The 19,397-nt window shown below is 38.3% G+C and overlaps 1 protein-coding gene across 1 annotated transcript in view; it reads right to left on the reverse strand.

Annotated features, from left to right (window-relative positions):
• ARMC3 (armadillo repeat containing 3) overlaps positions 1 to 19,137 on the reverse strand; it is a 56,443-nt gene extending 37,306 nt beyond the window's left edge. The window contains exons 1-8 of the mRNA XM_075728147.1: positions 19,133 to 19,137; positions 18,388 to 18,436; positions 6,984 to 7,101; positions 4,894 to 5,019; positions 3,254 to 3,322; positions 2,752 to 2,927; positions 1,223 to 1,417; positions 239 to 422 (exon numbers count right to left, since the gene is read on the reverse strand). Of these exons, the coding sequence (XP_075584262.1) occupies positions 239 to 422; positions 1,223 to 1,417; positions 2,752 to 2,927; positions 3,254 to 3,322; positions 4,894 to 5,019; positions 6,984 to 7,101; positions 18,388 to 18,436; positions 19,133 to 19,137 (922 nt within the window). The remainder of the gene's footprint in view (positions 1 to 238; positions 423 to 1,222; positions 1,418 to 2,751; positions 2,928 to 3,253; positions 3,323 to 4,893; positions 5,020 to 6,983; positions 7,102 to 18,387; positions 18,437 to 19,132) is intronic.
• Between the last annotated feature and the right edge of the window lie 260 nt (positions 19,138 to 19,397).

A 19,397-nucleotide genomic window follows, 5' to 3' on the forward strand; every position in this document is an offset into this window, starting at 1 on the left:
AGAATATATTACATTTAAAAACAAACTGAGGCAAAATCTTAACATTTTCATATATATATATAGCCTAGCATCCAATTGCTGCTCTGATTGCCAAGATTCATCACCGTAATTCATTCTTGCCAGTGTTTTCCTCAGCAAGTACAAGCACTACCCTCAACCAGATAAGAGGGCCTCATTCTGGATGAAAATTTACTTCATAATCAAATTCACATGCATGGATTTTTAAAAAGTCACATACAATCATAAGCTGCTTTGGTAATTGCCTTTGCTGCATTCTTCTGAATATCAGGAACAGTAGAGACTCCTACAAATGAAAGTAGCTTTTTAAGGCCTCCTGTCTGCTGAATCAGTTGCAGAGTATCCACATCTTCCAGACAATTTCCCAACACGGCAAGAGCTTCCACATGTAGATCGCTGAACTCCTAATAAGGAAAAAACCCCAAAAAAATAACCTTCAAATCAGGATTAAAATATCTGTGGCTTTTAACTTTGTAGGATAATTGTCATGACTTTCTTTTGGGCAGTTTATACTGCAAAGTACATCTTTTCATATTCATATTTTTTGTATAATTTCTTTGATGTGCCTTAGGATACAACACAATTTATCAAAACCAGTAAAAACCCCAAAAATCTCTCATTTATATCAAAATGTGTTAGGCAGGTATTCAGAAAGGACCTGTCATCTTAAAATTTCAAAAAATTCACAAATTTCTCTATGCATTATATTTCCCATGGTGACATCTGAACTCAAAAGCACTAAAATGAGTCTCATAATAACATAAACTATGAAATTTCCAAGGTAGGAAATTATATTTAAGGCTATTGATATCAAAGTAAATTCAGAAAAAAAGATCAGTGTTTGAACTAGGAACCAGCACCGGAGTTCAGCATATAATAAAAAATTTTGGGAAAACATCATATAAAAAGCTATATGGTGAATTTTTCTGATATTTACAACAGTTTGAGAAATGGACAGTAGATGCAAAACAGTATTACTAATAGCAATAAAGCAATAGAACAAATATAAATATTTTGGTGAATCCCTTTGTTCCCTTTCTTAGTAAGCTAGGTATCCTAGCTTATCCTATTTCTATCATAGTTAGCTCTAAGTAAGGAGCTCTTTCTTCTTTTATCACTCTTCCGTAACATGAATAATATTTCTCATTAGTCATACAAATATTAGCAGCAAGAAGAAAAAACTTTTAAGGCAAGTAAACTGTACATTGGTTTCCAGTATCTTCAGAAGACAATCTAATCCTTTATTTTCTCCCAGTATTATCCTGGTTTCTCTGTCTTTGCTAATTACTTCTAAGGTTTTAAGGGCTAACAACTGAATAACTGGGTATTCAGATTTCAGTAGTTCCAGCAAGGGTGGAATTACATTCAGCGCACGAACTGCAGCACGGCTTTGAAAATCCTGCAGTAAAATATTCAACAAAGAATGTTAGTGATAGAGAATATAATGGTACATCAGTTCCTGACTTTACAGAAAGAACATCAAAAATCTGATTTCAAACATACAAAAAAGAGTCAATATTCCAGAACTTCCAGTTCTGAAGATTTCTTTCTTTTCAGCTAAGAATCAAACTGAGTATAATCAAGCCCCAGCAACCTTAAATTCTAATTTTTTTTTTTGCAGGACTGAAGTACGCACTACAGAATCTAGTCCTGTCTAAGGAAGACTATTTACTCTTGGTTTTGCCCTGTCTGTCTGAACATACGTGTTTTTTTGAGAAAGTTTTTAAAATTTAGTTTCATCATTTTTATTTACCTCGGGGGAGGGAAGAGGAAATAGTTTTCACACTTTACTGTGGTTGCCTGGTTATATCTTCCTTTGTTTTAGTAATTACAAAATGACAATTTAAAATTTCAACTTTAAACAGTGTATATGCAGCTTAATAAAAAGACAGTAGTAGATTATATTAAAATAGAAAAAGAATAAATAAATTACAATTTGCTTTTAAATAGCTTATTGCACATGTGCAGCATGCAATTATCCTTATCAATATAAGCAAGCACCAGGTGCAGTTATCCTGATATACCCTGCAACAAAGACAGCGAGATAGTAAAAAAGGAGAAAGAGTAAAATGCGATTCTGAATAGACATGCTCTGATGCCCCAAAAGAGATAGAGTTATAAACTGAATTCATTATTGAATTGATTCGCTTAAGCCATGGAAGAGAACTGCCATACAAATGCACCATTCTTTTGCTAAGCAGCATATGGATGACATTAGTGCTGAGTGTGAAAGTAGCCAATAACAAATCTATTCCTCCCAGTATGGAAAGTAGCTGTTGACAGCATTCACCTATCATTAAAAAGATGTTCAAAATTGTGACTATGAGCTTGCTGGCCAAAACAAGGCACAATGCAATTGCTAGTTCTTTAATTGACAGGATTATTCCAATCTTTTGGATAGACAGGTTATAACTCGCATTACCAAGATTAATATTTTCCAACTAAGAAAACAAATTCATATTTAATTAAAAAAATCTGAATCTGATCTCACTTACATTGCTGTACAGCATGGATAACTGCATTAAGTTCAACAGAATTAGAGTCAAATCATCTACATTTGTAACTAATGTAACAATCAAGGACTTTGGTGTAAAGTTTTCAAATACACTGATGGACACTGGAGAGTAAAGGAACCAAATATTTTAAAATTGTTAACCTCACAGAGGATGGCGCGGGTGGTGGAGAGAGTGCTTATCTGCCTCTGTAACTTAAAACAACAACAACAAACTTTACCTGCACCAGGAGGTAGATACATTCAACTGAATTCTTCTTAACATCAGGATCAGGGCTACCTAGCAGTCTGATAAGTGGTTCTAATCCACCTTGCTCAAATATTCGTACTTTAGTAGTATATTCAGCAGCCATATGTGCTAGACACAGAGTAGCAAATTCATGGATAACTACATCTTCTATGGGGAAAAAAAAGAAGTATTTTGATCAAGTTTTATTCAGCACAGTAGATGTTCACTAATCCAGTGGTTTAAAATATTATTTGAAGTCAATAAACAATAGCTGTTAATCATACCTGACATCTCCATAAACATGTTGCTCCATCTGTACAACATAAAACACTACTCAGTAACAGAGCTACTCCTATAAAAGCAATTACCTATTTAACATGTAGTATGACAAATCATAAGTTACAAGGAAGATTTCATTAAACTGTCCGATCAAATGGCAATCATAAATTATTTCTGAGTGTATTTTTGCACAAGGAATGAATACTGCAAGCTACCTTCTGGCGCCAGCTGTGATATAAGTGAATTTGTGACATCCAGTCCTCTCAGTAACTTCTTGACATCATCTACAATGAAATAAATATAAATATGAAGTCTTTCGTTTGGCAATCTTGGCTGAGTAAAGAAACATGCTGCTCCAAGGGAAATGTACTTACAGTTACTCCTTGAGTGACAAAAAGATCTGACTGAGAAGGACACACAACTGAAGTTATATCAAGATCATAATGGGCCCAGAAAACATACAGGAGATTTTCAAGTACCAGACAACATTCTTTGACATTTGATATATATGAAGTTCCTCAATAATTCATTGAAACTTTATTCAAAATACTTGCATCTAGCAGGTTCTGATTAAATATTTCAGTTTTAGTTGTCAAAGAAGTCATACCCTTACAGTTAAAATTATTTGTGGTTAAAATTATCAAACTAAAAGCAATCCTTCCGTTACTTAATTTTCAAGCCATCACTTTCTAATTTTATGCTAACACAGCCCACACTGAAAATTGGAAACATGAATTATACAGGTCTTATTAAAATCACAGTAAAGACTTTCAGAATGCATTTTTATTGTTGTCAGTGGCAAACTAGCAAAACCACAACCACTAGATAGAATAACCAAAAACCATTCTTTGGGACAGACTTCATGTGATCTTAGAGGGCTGTGTTGTTACTATCAACACTTACAGTATTGAAATGTAAGAAATAAGGTATGAGCTGAATATACTTTTAAAGAAAAAAACAATTCAGATGTGAATATAAATAGAAGATCTTCAGTCATCTGAATCCACGTTTGTGCAGCAGCGTTGGAAGGCAAGGAAGGTCTGGAGGGAATGACTATATGCTAATGCCAAGTTGAAATAAGGTAAAGAGCATAACATCCAATGCAACATGAAAAACAGGTAGCAGTTGACGAAGAGACTTAAATAGCGGTTAGGATATCACCATGGACAACAACTGGGTAGAACATGTACCAAAGTAAGACCTGATTAATTATACTAATTAGATGGTAAGTTTATAAAGCAATGTAAAAATAACAGCCACTGAAACTCAACCTTATGTCTACATACCACGCACTGCAGCTTGATCATTTGGCACTCAGCCACCCAGCATGGACGTAACACATACATTCTCACCTTGTAAAAAGGTATATGAAAATCTGCATATACTGTGGTTAAATCATTTAATAATGGTACAGCTACAGTAGATACACTACCTTGCCATGAATGCAATGTCTCTGAGAGATACTCAAGACCGCTTGAATTTCACTAGCTCAGATAGAGATAACAAAATATTTACAGCAGCACTGACCTGCCTACTTTAACCTTCTCTTCCAACTATTGTAAAAGAGAAGAGTGTCATGTCCACACTGGTGGGCATCTTATGTAGTCAGGCTTTCCCTGATAGACATAATTCCAGTATTAAACTGTTTCAATTTGGCCCCCTCAAAACAAAAATAAGGGTTGGAGGAAAATTAACTTCTCTTGTAATTTTTTTTCAGAATCAGTGGAGTTCACTCCAGCTGAATTTGTTCCTTTATGCTGGGTTGCTAATACAGGATAGTTTCACATGGGCCACCTATTGATTTGATGAGCACACTCATAGACATTGAAAAATATTAAACAATGGAGACTCTTACGATTAGAAGCCATGATGCCAAATACCATGATGGCATTTCTGCGTACAATTGGATCTTCATGTGAGATGAGTTTATACAGAAGTTCCACTGCTCCAAGACCAAGAAGTGTCACCTTGTTTTCATCACCTGAAGAGTAATTAGGTTAAAAGTTCTGTAAAAATGCATCAAGCTCACAGTTCTAATGTAACAAAGTAAACCAGCTACCAGTCTTTTACTGGACTGTAGAATGAAAGAACAAAGGCCTGGACAGGACCTTGGGAGATCATCTAACCTATACCCCAAATAAACACGTGTCAAATAGTATCAAGGATTAATAGCATCTAGGATTAATTCACATTTGTAAAGCAAAGGATGCTTCTGTCTATTGGACACCCAACTCAATCGCTGGAGACTGCAGTGGTAGTACAAAGGACAGCTTTCTATTTAGCGAATTACAGCTGAATGGTATCATTAAGAACCTCATTTTATTTTCCTTTTTTCTTGCCTCCCAATTTTATTTTCCTCAAAATAACAGTTAATTCATTTTGTGGATCTGCACTATCCCTCAACTGAAGCAACTACCTGGATTTGGATCATTAAATCCAGACTGAGATTTCTACCACCTGAGAATGGAGCACTCTGTAGCTGAATAGGCTCTGGCCATGCAAAGAACAGAAGTGTTTTGTATGATTACAGCCTTCTGTTCCTGCTCACTCAAAAACCCGAGAAACAAAATCCAAAACCTACTCCTATTCTCAGTTCCCGCAACAGCTTTGTAATTCATTTTCTAATGAACCACGCCTGTCCTTTCTGGCTGCAAGTGAGAAATGTGCGAAGAAAGTGGAGAACTATGCTCATTCTCATGCGAAAACACAATTAAAATACAAGAACTATGTTTTATTAAGGGATGGGACTTAATTTAGTAGCAACATTCAAGAAATAAATTAACTACAAAGCGAAAACAACTCCTTCTCTTGTGCCACACTGCAAAGTTACAGTCTAGTCTTCTGGAGGATTGCAGGAATGTCTACATTAGCAGTTTAAAGGATTATTCATTTAGTAGAAACAAAAAATTAAATATCTTGTCCTCTTGCAGTGTGCCGTATGTTACTGTGGACAGCAGGGAAGGAGCCACCAAGAGTTTATGGTGTGCGGTTCATAGCTGTCTCCCAACAGTCCAAATTCTCTCTTCACATATTCAAAATTTGGTTGCATGCCCCCAGCCAAGCTTGCCATATTAAGCTGAACATACACATCTTTCAGAACTCAGTGATCCCATGCCAGCTTTCAAAGCCTTCAGTTCTTTTCTCACAATTTCAACAGTGTTGATAATTACCATCAGTACAACAATCAGCATATAAAAACATAATTTTTAAAGACAACATAAATTAAATGGAAATTAATATTGAAACAGATTAATTATACCAAGAATGCTACCAGTGTATACCAATCTGAGTGGCTGGCATGGGATGAGTGGGAGACAACTAAGGAAATTATGTGCTACGTAATCTTGAGCCTTTGTTATACAGTTGTCTTCTGGGTACCCAGAACATGATGCTTAGCTATAGATAATACATGGACCTTTGGAAGATTTGGAATCTTGGAGACTTGTTAGATTCCCAACACATACAGAAATAAGCTTGATAATGGATGCTGAGCAGTCTCCAATAAATCATCTGTCACAGAAGTACTGACACAAGAGATATATGCAAAAATAACAGAAACAGGCTAAAAAGTAATTTTCATTGAAAACCGAACCTTAAAATAACTACACTAGTACAGAAGTTTCAAACTGTAACAGAAAAAAGAGAATTCTTTCCAATATGCAGGTCTGTTGCTCATAAAACAGATCTAGGTTATATCTAAACAAAGCTCTATTAAACAGAGAATATAAAATTCTACAACAAAATGATAAAAATTTCCTTCACACAAACCACAAGACCTCTTTATAACTGCAAATACAGGTTTGACAGATATTTCAGAACACCCTCAAAACCTTGACAGAGACCTTTGAGATGAAATGAAGATTTCAGGGCTAGGAAACTAAAAAATTATGAACTACAATCAAAAGCTAAGCAATGCAAAGGAAAGCTCATTGCAAAAAGACTAACCTTTTGATGCAAATTTATATAGAGCATCACATGCTTTGGCCAAAACTTCCTCTTCAGGAGAACCAAGCATTAGCACAACTGTTGCTGCTGTTTTGCTTTCAATCAATAAAGGATCAAACTACAAACAAAAAAAAGGAAAGAATAGTTTGATTTATAGTGAGTCTTCCCATCTGCTGCAGTAGACTCAAGGATTTCATTTAAAAAAAAAAAAAAAAAATCAAAATCTGGTTTGAGATCTACACTGAGCTAGAAATATTAACATGAGTTGCTATTTACTTGGAGACATTCAATTTTTTAATAACAATTTGAGACATTGAAAAATATGAAAGGATAATTGACTTCCAAATATAATCATGATTTCATCCCATATGAAGACTTTGGGAAAACCTCAACGCTTCTCTGCGCATCTAGGAAGTCTTGAAGGCAACAGACTATGTCATTCTGTTACAAATGTAAGAGCATCCTGTGGCTTTGGAACCAAACATGGGAAGAAGTTTCTTTTGAGCAGATGTGCACAGAGCCTATGAACTTAGGTGTTGTATGAAGAAGAGGATTTGCTTACCCTGTGGTGTTAACACTTCGTGGTTGCTTTAAAAAAATAAAAGGAGCCTTCCTGTGCCTGCCTCAATTCAGTTCACTAGCTTACCATGATCTTGTACTAGCTGAAGTATTTCCATGATATAATCCCTGCTCAGCCAGCTAGAAATGATACAAAGTGTTCATTTCCATTTCTGACCTCTCATACAGAAAGAAATCTTCCAACAAATCTGGCAGTTTTCACCCTCTTATAATAGACTCTTTGGGACTAACATCACTTGAGAAAGGGAGTCTTCTAAAAAAGCCTTTTGCTTTTTAACAAGACTCAAGGATTTCTGAAAATTCTACCCATTAAAAAGTTTTAAGCTTATTTGGATTTAAAATAAATTTTTAATATAGAAAAACTGTCTTCTGCCCTCACACTTGAGGCTTATATAATATCCGTGTTACATACAGAAACTACTAGATACCGGAGTCTTGCAGTCTCTCAATATCAATGTATTTATCTTTAAAATACAGCAGATTAATCATTTAAGATAGCAATAGCAATACAAATTATTTACAAACATTACAATGTGTATTTATTTATACCTTATATATTTTAAAACGTATATTATTTGTTTTCCTTCATTTAAAAACAGCTGCATCAGAGGCACGTGTTGCTGAACAATAAGGGCATGAAGATACATACAAGTCAGTTGTCAAGCAAGGAAATTACTTGGAGAAATCTTCAAAAATGTTATGAGTGTGTTAGAAGGAAAATGAACAGAGAGAAGGCTTTTTTCCTTCTCCCTCCTCTGACTTGTTAAAAAATAAGGCAAAATATGATACTAGTACCCAGACTTCTAAGTTCATATTTTTGGTAGGTTTTTAAATCTAAGTAATTTCATTATCTTCCATGAGGCATATCACACAATTTAACAGTTTGCAAGATCAAGACCCAAGTTTCACTAACAGTTAAGAGGTTGCCTGGCTAATGTGTTTAACTGGTCTCCCCAGCTTCAAGCAGGTCTGAAAACCTCAAGATACTGTCCAACTTTATGCTTGCTGTGACAAGCTGGAGGCATCCGACAAAAGTCATGGAACAACGCACCTTTTTAAATAAAATATAATCAGCTTACTGTACTATAAGCCATTTTAGAATCATAGAATCATAGAATCATCTAGGTTGGAAAAGACCTTTAAGATCATCCAGTCCAACCATTAACCTACACTACCAAGCCCACTCTAGACTAATCAAGGGTAGACCAGACTAAACCATATCCCGAAGTGCCACATCTACCCGTTTTTTAAACGCCTCCAGGGATGGTGACTCCACCACCTCTCTGGGTAGCCTGTTCCAATGCCTGACCACCCTTTCCGTAAAGAAATTTTTCCTAATTTCCAGTCTAAACCTCCCCTGGCGCAGCTTAAGCCCATTTCCTCTTGTCCTATCGCTAGCTACTTGGGAGAAGAGACCAACACCCACCTCACTACAACCTCCTTTCAGGTAGTTGTAGAGAGCGAGAAGGTCTCCCCTCAGCCTCCTCTTCTCCAGGCTAAACAACCCCAGTTCCCTCAGCCGCTCCTCATAAGACTTGTTCTCCAGACCCTTCACCAGCTTCGTTGCCCGCCTCTGAACACGCTCCAGCACCTCAATGTCTTTCTTGTAGTGAGGGGCCCAAAACTGGACACAGTATTCCAGGTGCGGCCTCACCAGCGCTGAGTACAGGGGGACAATCACCTCCCTGCTCCTGCTGGCCACAGCATTCCTGATACAAGCCAGGATGCTGTTGGCCTTCTTGGCCACCTGGGCACACTGCTGGCTCATGTTCAGCCGGCTATCTACTAACACCCCCAGGTCCTTTTCGGCCAGGCAGCTTTCCAGCCACTCCTCCCCAAGCCTGTAGCGTTGCATGGGGTTGTTGTGACCGAAGTGCAGGACCCGGCACTTGGCCTTGTTGAACCTCATACAGTTGGCCACGGCCCATCGATCCAGTCTGTCCAGGTCCCTCTGCGGGGCCATCCTACCCTCGAGCAGATCGACACTCCCACCCAATTTGGTGTCGTCTGCAAACTTACTGAGGGTGCACTCGATCCCCTCATCCAGATCATTGATAAAGATATTGAACAAGACTGGCCCTAAAACAGAGCCCTGGGGAACACCGCTCGTGACCGGCCACCAACTGGACTTAACACCATTTATCACTACTCTCTGGGCTCGGCCACCCAACCAGTTCTTTACCCAGCGAAGAGTATGCCTGTCTAAGCCGTGAGCTGCCAGCTTCCCAAGGAGGATATTATGCGAGACGGTGTCAAAAGCTTTGCTAAAGTCGAGGTAGATGACATCCACAGCCCTTCCATCATCTACCAGGCGGGTCACCAGGTCATAGAAGGAGATCAGGTTGGTCAAGCAGGACCTGCCTTTTGTGAACCCATGCTGGCTGGGCCTGATCCCCTGGTTGACCTGTACTTGCCTGTGGAGTTCGCTCAAGATGAACCTCTCCATAATCTTCCCCGGCACCGAGGTCAGGCTGACAGGCCTGTAGTTCCCCGGGTCCTCCTTCCGGCCCTTCTTGTAGATGGGCGTCACATTGGCAAGCCTCCAGTCATCAGGGACCTCCCCTGTTAACCAGGACTGTTGATAGATGATGGAAAGTGGCTTGGCAAGCTCCTCTGCCAGCTCCCTCAGTACTCTTGGGTGGATCCCATCCGGCCCCATAGACTTGTGAGCGTCCAGGTGGCATAGCAGGTCATTAACTGCTTCCTCCTGGACTATGAGGGCTCCATTCTGGTCCCCATCCCTATCCTCTTGCTCAAGGGCCTGAGTACCCTGGGGATGACCGGTCTGGCTGTTGAACACGGAGGCAAAGAAGGCGTTAAGTACTTCAGCCTTTTCCTTGTCCTCGGTGACAATGTTCCCCCCCACATCCAGCAAAGAATGGAGATCCTCCTTGGCTCTCCTTTTATTGCTGATGTACTTATAAAAGCATTTTTTATTGTCTTTTACAGCACTGGCCAGATTGAGTTCTAGCTGGGCTTTTGCCTTTCTAATTTCCTCCCTGCAGGACCTAACAAGATCCCTGTACTCCTCCTGAGCTGCCCGCCCCTTCTGCCAAAGGCGGTAGACTCTCCTTTTTTCCCTGAGTCCCCGCAAAAGCTCCCTATTCAGCCAGGCCGGTCGATTTCCCCTCCGGTTGGTCTTACGACACACGGGGACAGCCCGCTCCTGCGCCCTTAAGACTTCCTTCTTGAAGAGGGCCCAGCCTTCCTGGACCCCTTTGCCCTTCAGGACCGCCTCCCAAGGGACTTTCCCAACCAGGGTCCTGAAGAGGGCAAAGTCTGCCCTCCGGAAGTCCATGGTAATAGTTTTGGTGCCCCTCCGCTTAGCATCACCCAAAATTGAGAACTTTATCATGTCGTGGTCGCTAAGCCCGAGACGGCCTCCGACCTCGACATTTCCCACAAGCCCTTCTCTGTTGGTAAACAGCAGGTCAAGCGGGGCACCTCCCCTGGTAGGCTCGCTTACCAGCTGCATTAGAAAGTTATCCCCCACATGCTCTAGGAACTTCCAAGACTGCTGCCTCTCTGCTGTGTGGTATTTCCAGCAGATGTCTGGCAAGTTGAAGTCCCCCATGAGAACAAGGGCTAGCGATTGCGACACTTCTGCCAGCCGCTTATAGAATGCCTCATCTACCTCTACCTCCTGGTTGGGTGGTCTATAGCAGACTCCCAACAGGACATCCGCCTTTCCATTATTTTGCTTAATAATGACTCAGCAACAAGAATTAAACCAAATAGTGGCACAGTGGTCCAAGTTAAATCTTAACGATGGCCCTAAAATGATGGAATTCTTTATGGGAATTTTATTTTTAGATTGTAAGGAGGCAAAAAGTTCAGCTTCTCACAACAACATTCAGTCTACGCATTCTATACAGTTCATTCATTCTACCCATATGAGAGGCATATAGGAGGATTAAGAGATGACTGGAAGTCCCTTTAGCCACCTTCACACTTCTCTACTTCTGTACATTTGTGTCCTTGCATGGACAGAACATGATCCTCCAGGTAAGTGCTATGATTTAAGCACAGACATCTGAGTCTGGGCAAATACTTGGTGATGGGATAAAACTGTAATTTTTTAGGAAAGGCTGTTAGTCCTCCAGAGAAAAAGAAACACAAAGATTGATCTCAGATGATGTTTAATAAGAAATGAAGTATGAAATAAGAGTTTTAAATCTCAGTTATTAATTTACATTGATCTAATACCAAAGATGTTATTATGTTGCTCCATTTTCATAGCTGCTCGTGTTCAAAAGTAATCATACAAACTACAACTCAATGACAATTCCTAGAATTTAATGACAGTTTGGCATATGAGCAGAGTGAAATTGGTCTAATCCCTACCCATTTGTATAGACATTAGATTCACTACTACTGTCTGAAATATTCAATAGGTACTTCCCTATTAGAAGCAGTTTTGTACTGAAAACACTGAAAAAGTCACTGAAATCAATGTACGTTTAAGAAGTCAGAGGCCTGAGCAGGTCAGTGATTTGCTGGGAAGTAACATTGTTTGTCAAAACTATGATAGAGCTGGATGTGACTTTTGCTTATCATAATGCCAGCATAGCTAGAGTTCCCCTCCCCTTTTTAAAAAAAAAAAAAAAAAAAAAAAAATCAAGGTTTGCTCCTAAATATTCATACATCATTGCAGACTCTTCCCTTAATGCCACATACAGGACAGATTACATGCTAGACTAATACGCCTGAAGTTACAAACAACCTTGAAATAAACAATTAAACACAGAAATTTAACATTTCCAACATTCAGTTTGTATTAAGAAAAAAGCATGTTAAATGAAAAAGCAAGCTATAATTTAAAAACTCCTATATGTCTTTGATCATGATTTTTGTGTACATGTGACTTCAAAGCCATTAGAAACTGCAAAGTATTTGGGTTTTTTTTTGGCTTCCATCAACTTAACTGAGTTGAAATTGAACGTAATACAAAATATGTTTCCAGTGAGACCAAAGACCCATCCAGCCCAGCATCCTGTCTCCAACAAAGGCCAGTAACAGGTGTGGGCAAGCAGACTATTAAACTTTGCTTATATTCCCTCCCAGACTCCAGCGCTCTGCAGCCTAGAGAACTGGTGAGCTAGTGATTTCATCCCTGTGTTCAAAAAGTCCAAGAAAAATTTTCCACTAGTTGATTTGGTAAATAATTTTTGAAACCATCTGTATTTTAGCCACCCTTAATATTCTGAGACACCAGCGTCACAGTTTAACAGTCATATAAATAGTTGTTCCTTTTCTTTGTTTTAAACCCACCACCTGATAATTTTATTTGTCTTCCACAGCTCATTCAGCATAAGAAAGAGTGAAATAAATGACACCCATTTGCCTTCTCTGTATATTTGTTTTGTAAGTTTCTATGATATTCCTCTTCAGTCATTTCCTTTTGGGGATGAAGAAACCTACTCTCCTTGATCTTTCCTAATATAGAAGCTGCTCTGTCTATTCTTGTTATCTGTCTTAGTACTTTTCTATAGTTCGACTGTACCATTTTTGAGATAGAAACACCAGAACTGTTAATGGCATTCAACATGTGCATGTATAATGCATTTGCTAGTGACACAGTGTTTGGCTTTTATTTCTGGAATTTGAAATGTTGTCTTTATTCACTTTTGCCTACTTAGTAACTGGCTGTCATTTTCATGAACGTATCTACATTAATTCTGATAGACTGGATGACACAGTTTGCAGAATAAAATCCCATGACATTCCACTGGCAACCTCTCTCCATTATAAAACCTGAACAGTAATTTGTTTTCTCACCTTTGCTTTCTATTTTATAACCAGACATTATTGTCAGGAGAGAAATTTCTTTTTACCTGTTAGTGTTTATGTAAGTGAAGAGCCTGGTCTAAAACCTTTTGAAAAAGCTAAATAACTGTATCAACCAGATCACCATTACCCACTTGCTCACTGGCTGCTCTAAAGAATTCAAACAGATTTCAGAGATCAAACTTTCCTCTACACAAGCAACGCTGATTCTTCCTCATTACTATCATATTTATCCATGCTTTTTTTTGGGGGGGTTGGGTTTTTTTGTGTGTGTAATTATTTCTACCAGTTAACACAGCATGGAAGACAAACTTTCTGGCCTGTAATTATTCATGTGTTTCTTTTTGAAAATGAAATTTTCTACCCTCCATTCCTCTAGTACAAAGGGTACACATTAAATACCATAAGCAGCAGTATCACAATTTTAGATTTTAGTTATTCTTCACTCAGAACAAGACCTGGGCAAGTACTATTTATTCATATTTGGGCAATTTCTTCACATTTGTTTTAGTGATTTGCTACATAGCTTTGTCTTCTGACACAAAAATAAGTCATTTTGCTTTTCTTTTATGACTTTAATCACCTAATAGTGTCCGTTTAAGAAGCTTCTTGCTTCTAGTCAATTTGGAAAAGCTTTGTTGCTAGTTTTTGTATCCTTACTAGTTCTCTCCCAAAATATTTTGGTTCATTGTGACATTGTGCTTTTACTTTTTGTTTGTGAGTACAAGATTTTTTTTGTTTTGCTGTTTAGATGCAAATCCTACCTTTTGAAGGATGTATTTATCTGCTATTATTCCATTGTTTAATCATGCTGTCATTTAAAAAAAAATCCTTTAAATTTGAATTAACTGACTACAGGTCTGCTTTATCCTTCCACCTTTCATAGACTATTTAGAAGCATTAGTGATATCTTTGATATTCTCAACCCCTTTTCCTTTACCTGGAAAAACAGAGTTAATATATACCTGGTCATGTTAATTGTTTCAGTTCTGTCATTGTCTGATCTCCTATACTAACAATATAAAGCCAAGATATTCCACTGAATCACAAACAGTTGATGTTGGAAGGCACCTCTAGAGATGATCTGGTCCAACTGCCCTGTTCAGAATAGGGTCAACTAGAGCTCAGGGCCAGTGCACAGTCTGATTTTGAGTATCTCCAAGGATGGAAACTCCATAACCTCTCTGGTCAACCTGTGCCACGTTACATCATTCTTACAGTAAAAGAGGATTTTTTTTTCTTATGTTTAAATGGAACCTCCTGGGGTTTAGTTTGTGCCCATTGCCTCTCATCCTTTCAGTGAGCACCACCAAGAAGAGCCTAGCCTGACTTCTTTACTCCCTCCTGTCAGGTATTTATACACACTAACAAGACCCCCTCCAAGCCTTCTCTCAAGACTGAACAGTCCCAACTCTCAGTCTCTCCTCATATGACAAATGCTCCAAGCCTTTGCAGACTTGTTCCAGTAAGTCCACATCTCTCTTCTGCTGGGGAACCCAGAAATGGACACAGCAGTCCAGGTGTGGTCTCACTCACCAATGATGAGTGGAAGACAATAGTCCCCTCCCTCAAGTTGCTGGCAACACTCTGCCTAATGCACCCCAGGATTTTGTTAGCTTTCTTTGCCCCAAGCACATATTGCTGGTGCATGTCCATGAGAATCACCAGGCCCTTTCCTGTAAAGCTGCCTTCCAGCTGGTCATCATCCAGGCTGTACTGGTTACTCCTCCCCCAGGTGCAGGACTTGCCATTTCCCTTTATTCAACTTAATTAAATTCCTGTTTTCCCATTTCTCTAGTTTGTTGAGGTCCCTCTGAATGGCTGCACAACCATCTGGTCTATCAATCACTCCTCTCAATTTCATATCTTCTGCAAACTTGCTGAGAGTGCACTCTGTCCCATCATTCAGGTCACTAATGAAGAGGTTAAACAGTGCTGGCCCAGGGATCAGCCCGTGGGACACAACACTAGTGCCTGACTAGCTGGACCTCATGCTGCTGAACACAACCCTTTGAGTCTGGCAGTTCAGCTAGTTTTCAATTCATTTACACTGTCTATTTATCTTGTCTATACTTAATCAGTTTGTCTATGAGGATGTTATGAGAGACAGTGTTGAAAGCCTTACTAAAGTCAAGTCAAACTAATATTTAGGCATTAGTTGCTCAAAACATGGTGTTTCTGTGGAGACTGAATTTCAGGAGCTGACAGTGCCACTTCATATATTCCACCTTTTTAACAGAAGTGTTGTGAATGAAGCCATTTTCAAGAATACTCAGGTATCTCAAGCTGTGCCAGGGGAGATTTAGATTGGATATTAGGAAAAATTTCTTCATGGAAAGGGTTGTCAAGCATTGGAACAGGCTGCCCAGCGAGGTGGTGGAGTCACCATCCCTGGAAGTGTTCAAAAAACGGGTAGACGTAGCACTTCGGGACATAGTTTAGTGGACATGGTGGTGTTGGGTTGATGGTTGGACTGATGATCTTAGAGGTCCTTTCCAACCTTAATGATTCCTAGTTTTTACTTTCATTAAAAAATAATCCAGCCACCAAGCCAGGAAACATGAAATTGCTACTCTACCCTTAATTGGTTTAGTGGTGGACTTAGTGTTAGGTTAATGGTTGGACTGGATGATCTTAAAGGTGTTTTCCAACCTAAACGATTCTATGATCTATAGCTCAGCATATCTATGCCTCAGCATTTTCTCTAGCAGTAATCTTAGGCTTCCCTTTTAAGGTCTATGCCCTAGCTGATGATCAAATAGTAATATTGTCTAGACCAAACTTAATGAAGATATCATATGAAAAGTTGCTATCAATCTATGTCAAAACTAGCGTATTTTATCTGCCTGAATTACTGTCTAAGGTCATGCATATGGAGATAGAGACTCAAAGCAATATTTTTCCTGGAGAAGGCCAATTCTCAGAACAGATAATAGTAACAGACAAGTTATGAAAGGCAGGGAAAACGGAGTCCTCAGGAATACTTTCTGAAACATATAAGCAGTGGCTAGGCTAAGAGGTGTGTTTTCCACCTGTTCCTAGAAATCTATACAAATTAGTGGTCATCTGCAGTACCATATATTCTCAGAGCATTCCACATGCATGAAGGCCCTCTTTTATAAGCCTGTCCACATTATCTCAAGGCTTTTCTTGGACTTGACATTTTCATAAGCAGATTATCAATCAGAAGTCTGCATCTCATTTCCTGCCATCTGAAATATCCAGGTGAAATTTGAAGTTTTGAGATTTGATTTTACATGATCACTATTAACAATATTCTCATAGCTAGAAGATTTTCTTGGTTGCTGGTTACAACTAATCAATGATCTATTTTCATATTAATACTGATTTGCAATGCAACATTCAAGTTTTTTTCTCCTGATAGGACTGCTAGAAGAGATATGCTAGCCTGAAATACAATAAGGGTAAAAACTAAGCCAAAAAACTGCAGATGCCATCTGGAGTTCACTCTTTCCAATTCTTTCCTTTTTAATAGTTTTACTGACCTTTTCTGTAAGGTTAATTTTTTCAATTGTTGAATATCTTTTATAACACTGTTCACAGTTTATTGTAGTAGTTAGTAGGCTGTACCATACTTTTCTCCAGAAACTCTAATGATGTCTTTTGGATCTAGAAATTGTGGTGCTTGTTCTACTGACTTCCTAGATATTTACCGAAAAAGTCAACTTTTATTACTTTGGAGCGGGTTAGCTCATCTGTATGCCTTAAATCTACTGTCATGCCTTTCAATTTTTTTTTCTTAGACTGCAAAGATACTTAGTTTTAATTTTTCAGGCCTGTTTTAATTAGTCCTATCCACACACACTGTCTCCTCCTGGTTTTCTAGGTTATTCCATACAGAAATGGCTTTAGATCAATTTATCCTCTCATGTTGAAGTTTTATATCAAGTCTCCTTTCATAAGGATTTATTATTGATTGGAGCTTATGAATTACGTTTGCAATATTCATCTTTCCACAGAACAGTTGGGCAAAACCTGATATCAATTGCTATACTTCAGTGACATCATGGCTTTTAGATATTACTCTCTCAGTCAAAATTATTTATGCTTATTTAATATTGAAATTGTGACGCAGTTTTTGCTGATCAACTTTTCTATGACCTTTGAAAAAGCTCTTGCAGTACCATCACTCTTTACAGACAATCCCATTGTTTTTTTCTAAAACAGTGTACTGAACTTTGCATTTAGTTTCATGCTCCTCTGTGGGACTCATTGAGGTCCTGATTTTCATTAACTTAGTTATTATCTGGCACAGAATTTATATTATACTCTTTTCCATGTTTCTGTTATTTCCTCTACTTCTTTCTGAATAAACCAATTAAACTCTAAAAATACCTATATTTTGAATCTCTATCTTTTTGGGGTCTCTTTGTACCTTGTGAATTTATAGAAACTCTTGAAAAGTGTGCTAGTCAGACCCTTAATTTCCATCTTTTGAAAAAAAGTTGCATTACCACCATATTTGGCTTCAGCTCTTGCACCTCTCACTGTGGCACTCCCAATGATACCAGAAAAACCTGAACTGCTGCTAAAGACTGTATATCTTTGCAAAAGATCCAGAATATGTAGTACTGTCCTTCAAAATATCTGTTAAATTTTGTATTCAGTAAAAAACTCTGCAGATCCATCTAGGCTCTTAACTCTTTCATCCTTAAAGAAAGGTAATGTCTCCACAGTTGAAAAGACAGGCAGATTTCAGGTCGCTCTTCTCCTTTCTCCTTTGATTTTTACAAATGGAAAGCTAATACTGTTCTTCAAATAAAAAGAAGCCTGGATTGTTTCATGCATTACTATTTGCAAAGCCTGCCAAAGACAACAATCTCCACAAAGAGCTACACATGCCCAGTCACTCTGGTTTGTATGCTGTCCAAGAAAAGCAGAAACAGAATCATCTTTAAAAGACATTTTTAGAATATGTGGGTAAGCTAGGAGAGTAAGGAACTATGTAAGGATGGTAGAGCTGGGCCTATAATTGTGTGATGTTTATTTTATAGCACATAGCAGTTTATAAACTTACCACATCCTTGGGTGGAGGCTCTACTTCCTTCTTTACTTTTTTACCCATTCTAAAAACAAAAACAACAAAAAAATAAAAGCAGACAAACAAACTCCCTTCTGTGTTTTAGCAATGAGTTTACCAGTGATTTAGGAAAGCTTGTAAGACAGACTTTCTCATTCATTTGACCCACCTAATCAGTTTGAAGATTTCTTTGACATAGTAATTTCTATGCAGAAAGTCGTCCCTTAGAAACAAAACAAACTAACACTTGAACACATTTGGTAAAATACATCTGTCAATACATAACTAAAAAGAAAGATCTGAGACATCACAGGCTCAAGTCCTAATGTGGTACGAAGACATAGCACATGCTTTTCTGTAAGTTAGTTTTATCTGCATCTATAAATCATATGTGAACTTGAAGGTCCTATTAGGGTATTTCCCCGTGTTTATCTATACATTCTATGTTGGCAAATATTCTATACAACTGCAGAATGTACAAATAAGTTCTACCTTGAAAATGTCACTCAAATTCAATTTGAATTCTCTGTTCATATTTCACAGAAGACAAAAACCAGGTCTGCAGGTATTAAGAAACAGTTCTGCACAGTACAAATTTCACTGATTTAAAAAAAGTTACATCTACTTACACCAAGTCCAGCTTCTGTCTTCTGCTTTTTTGTATTAGCACATGTGCACATGAACAAGGAAGACCTTCTCAGCTGCAACTAATAGTAGCTTCTGAAGCATATGGATGTAATACCTCATGTGGACCTAATTTCATGTGGCTTGCAAAACTTCAGCACAGCCTTCCAGTTAAGCTACAGGCAAAAGTAAAGAGCAACATGACCCACTAGCACTAGCTATGCGTAGAACATAACCCATGTTATGCCAAACTTAGTTTTTTTTTAACACTGTGTAAAAGTGAAATGTGCACTGTTAATACCCCTTAGTAACTCCTTGGTTAGTTCTCAAAGGGAAACCACACCTTCACCCTCAACCAGGACTATCCTGACAGCCTCCCTGTG

Source organism: Pelecanus crispus, chromosome 2 (genome assembly GCF_030463565.1).
Source record: "Pelecanus crispus isolate bPelCri1 chromosome 2, bPelCri1.pri, whole genome shotgun sequence".
Lineage (NCBI taxonomy): Eukaryota > Metazoa > Chordata > Aves > Pelecaniformes > Pelecanidae > Pelecanus > Pelecanus crispus.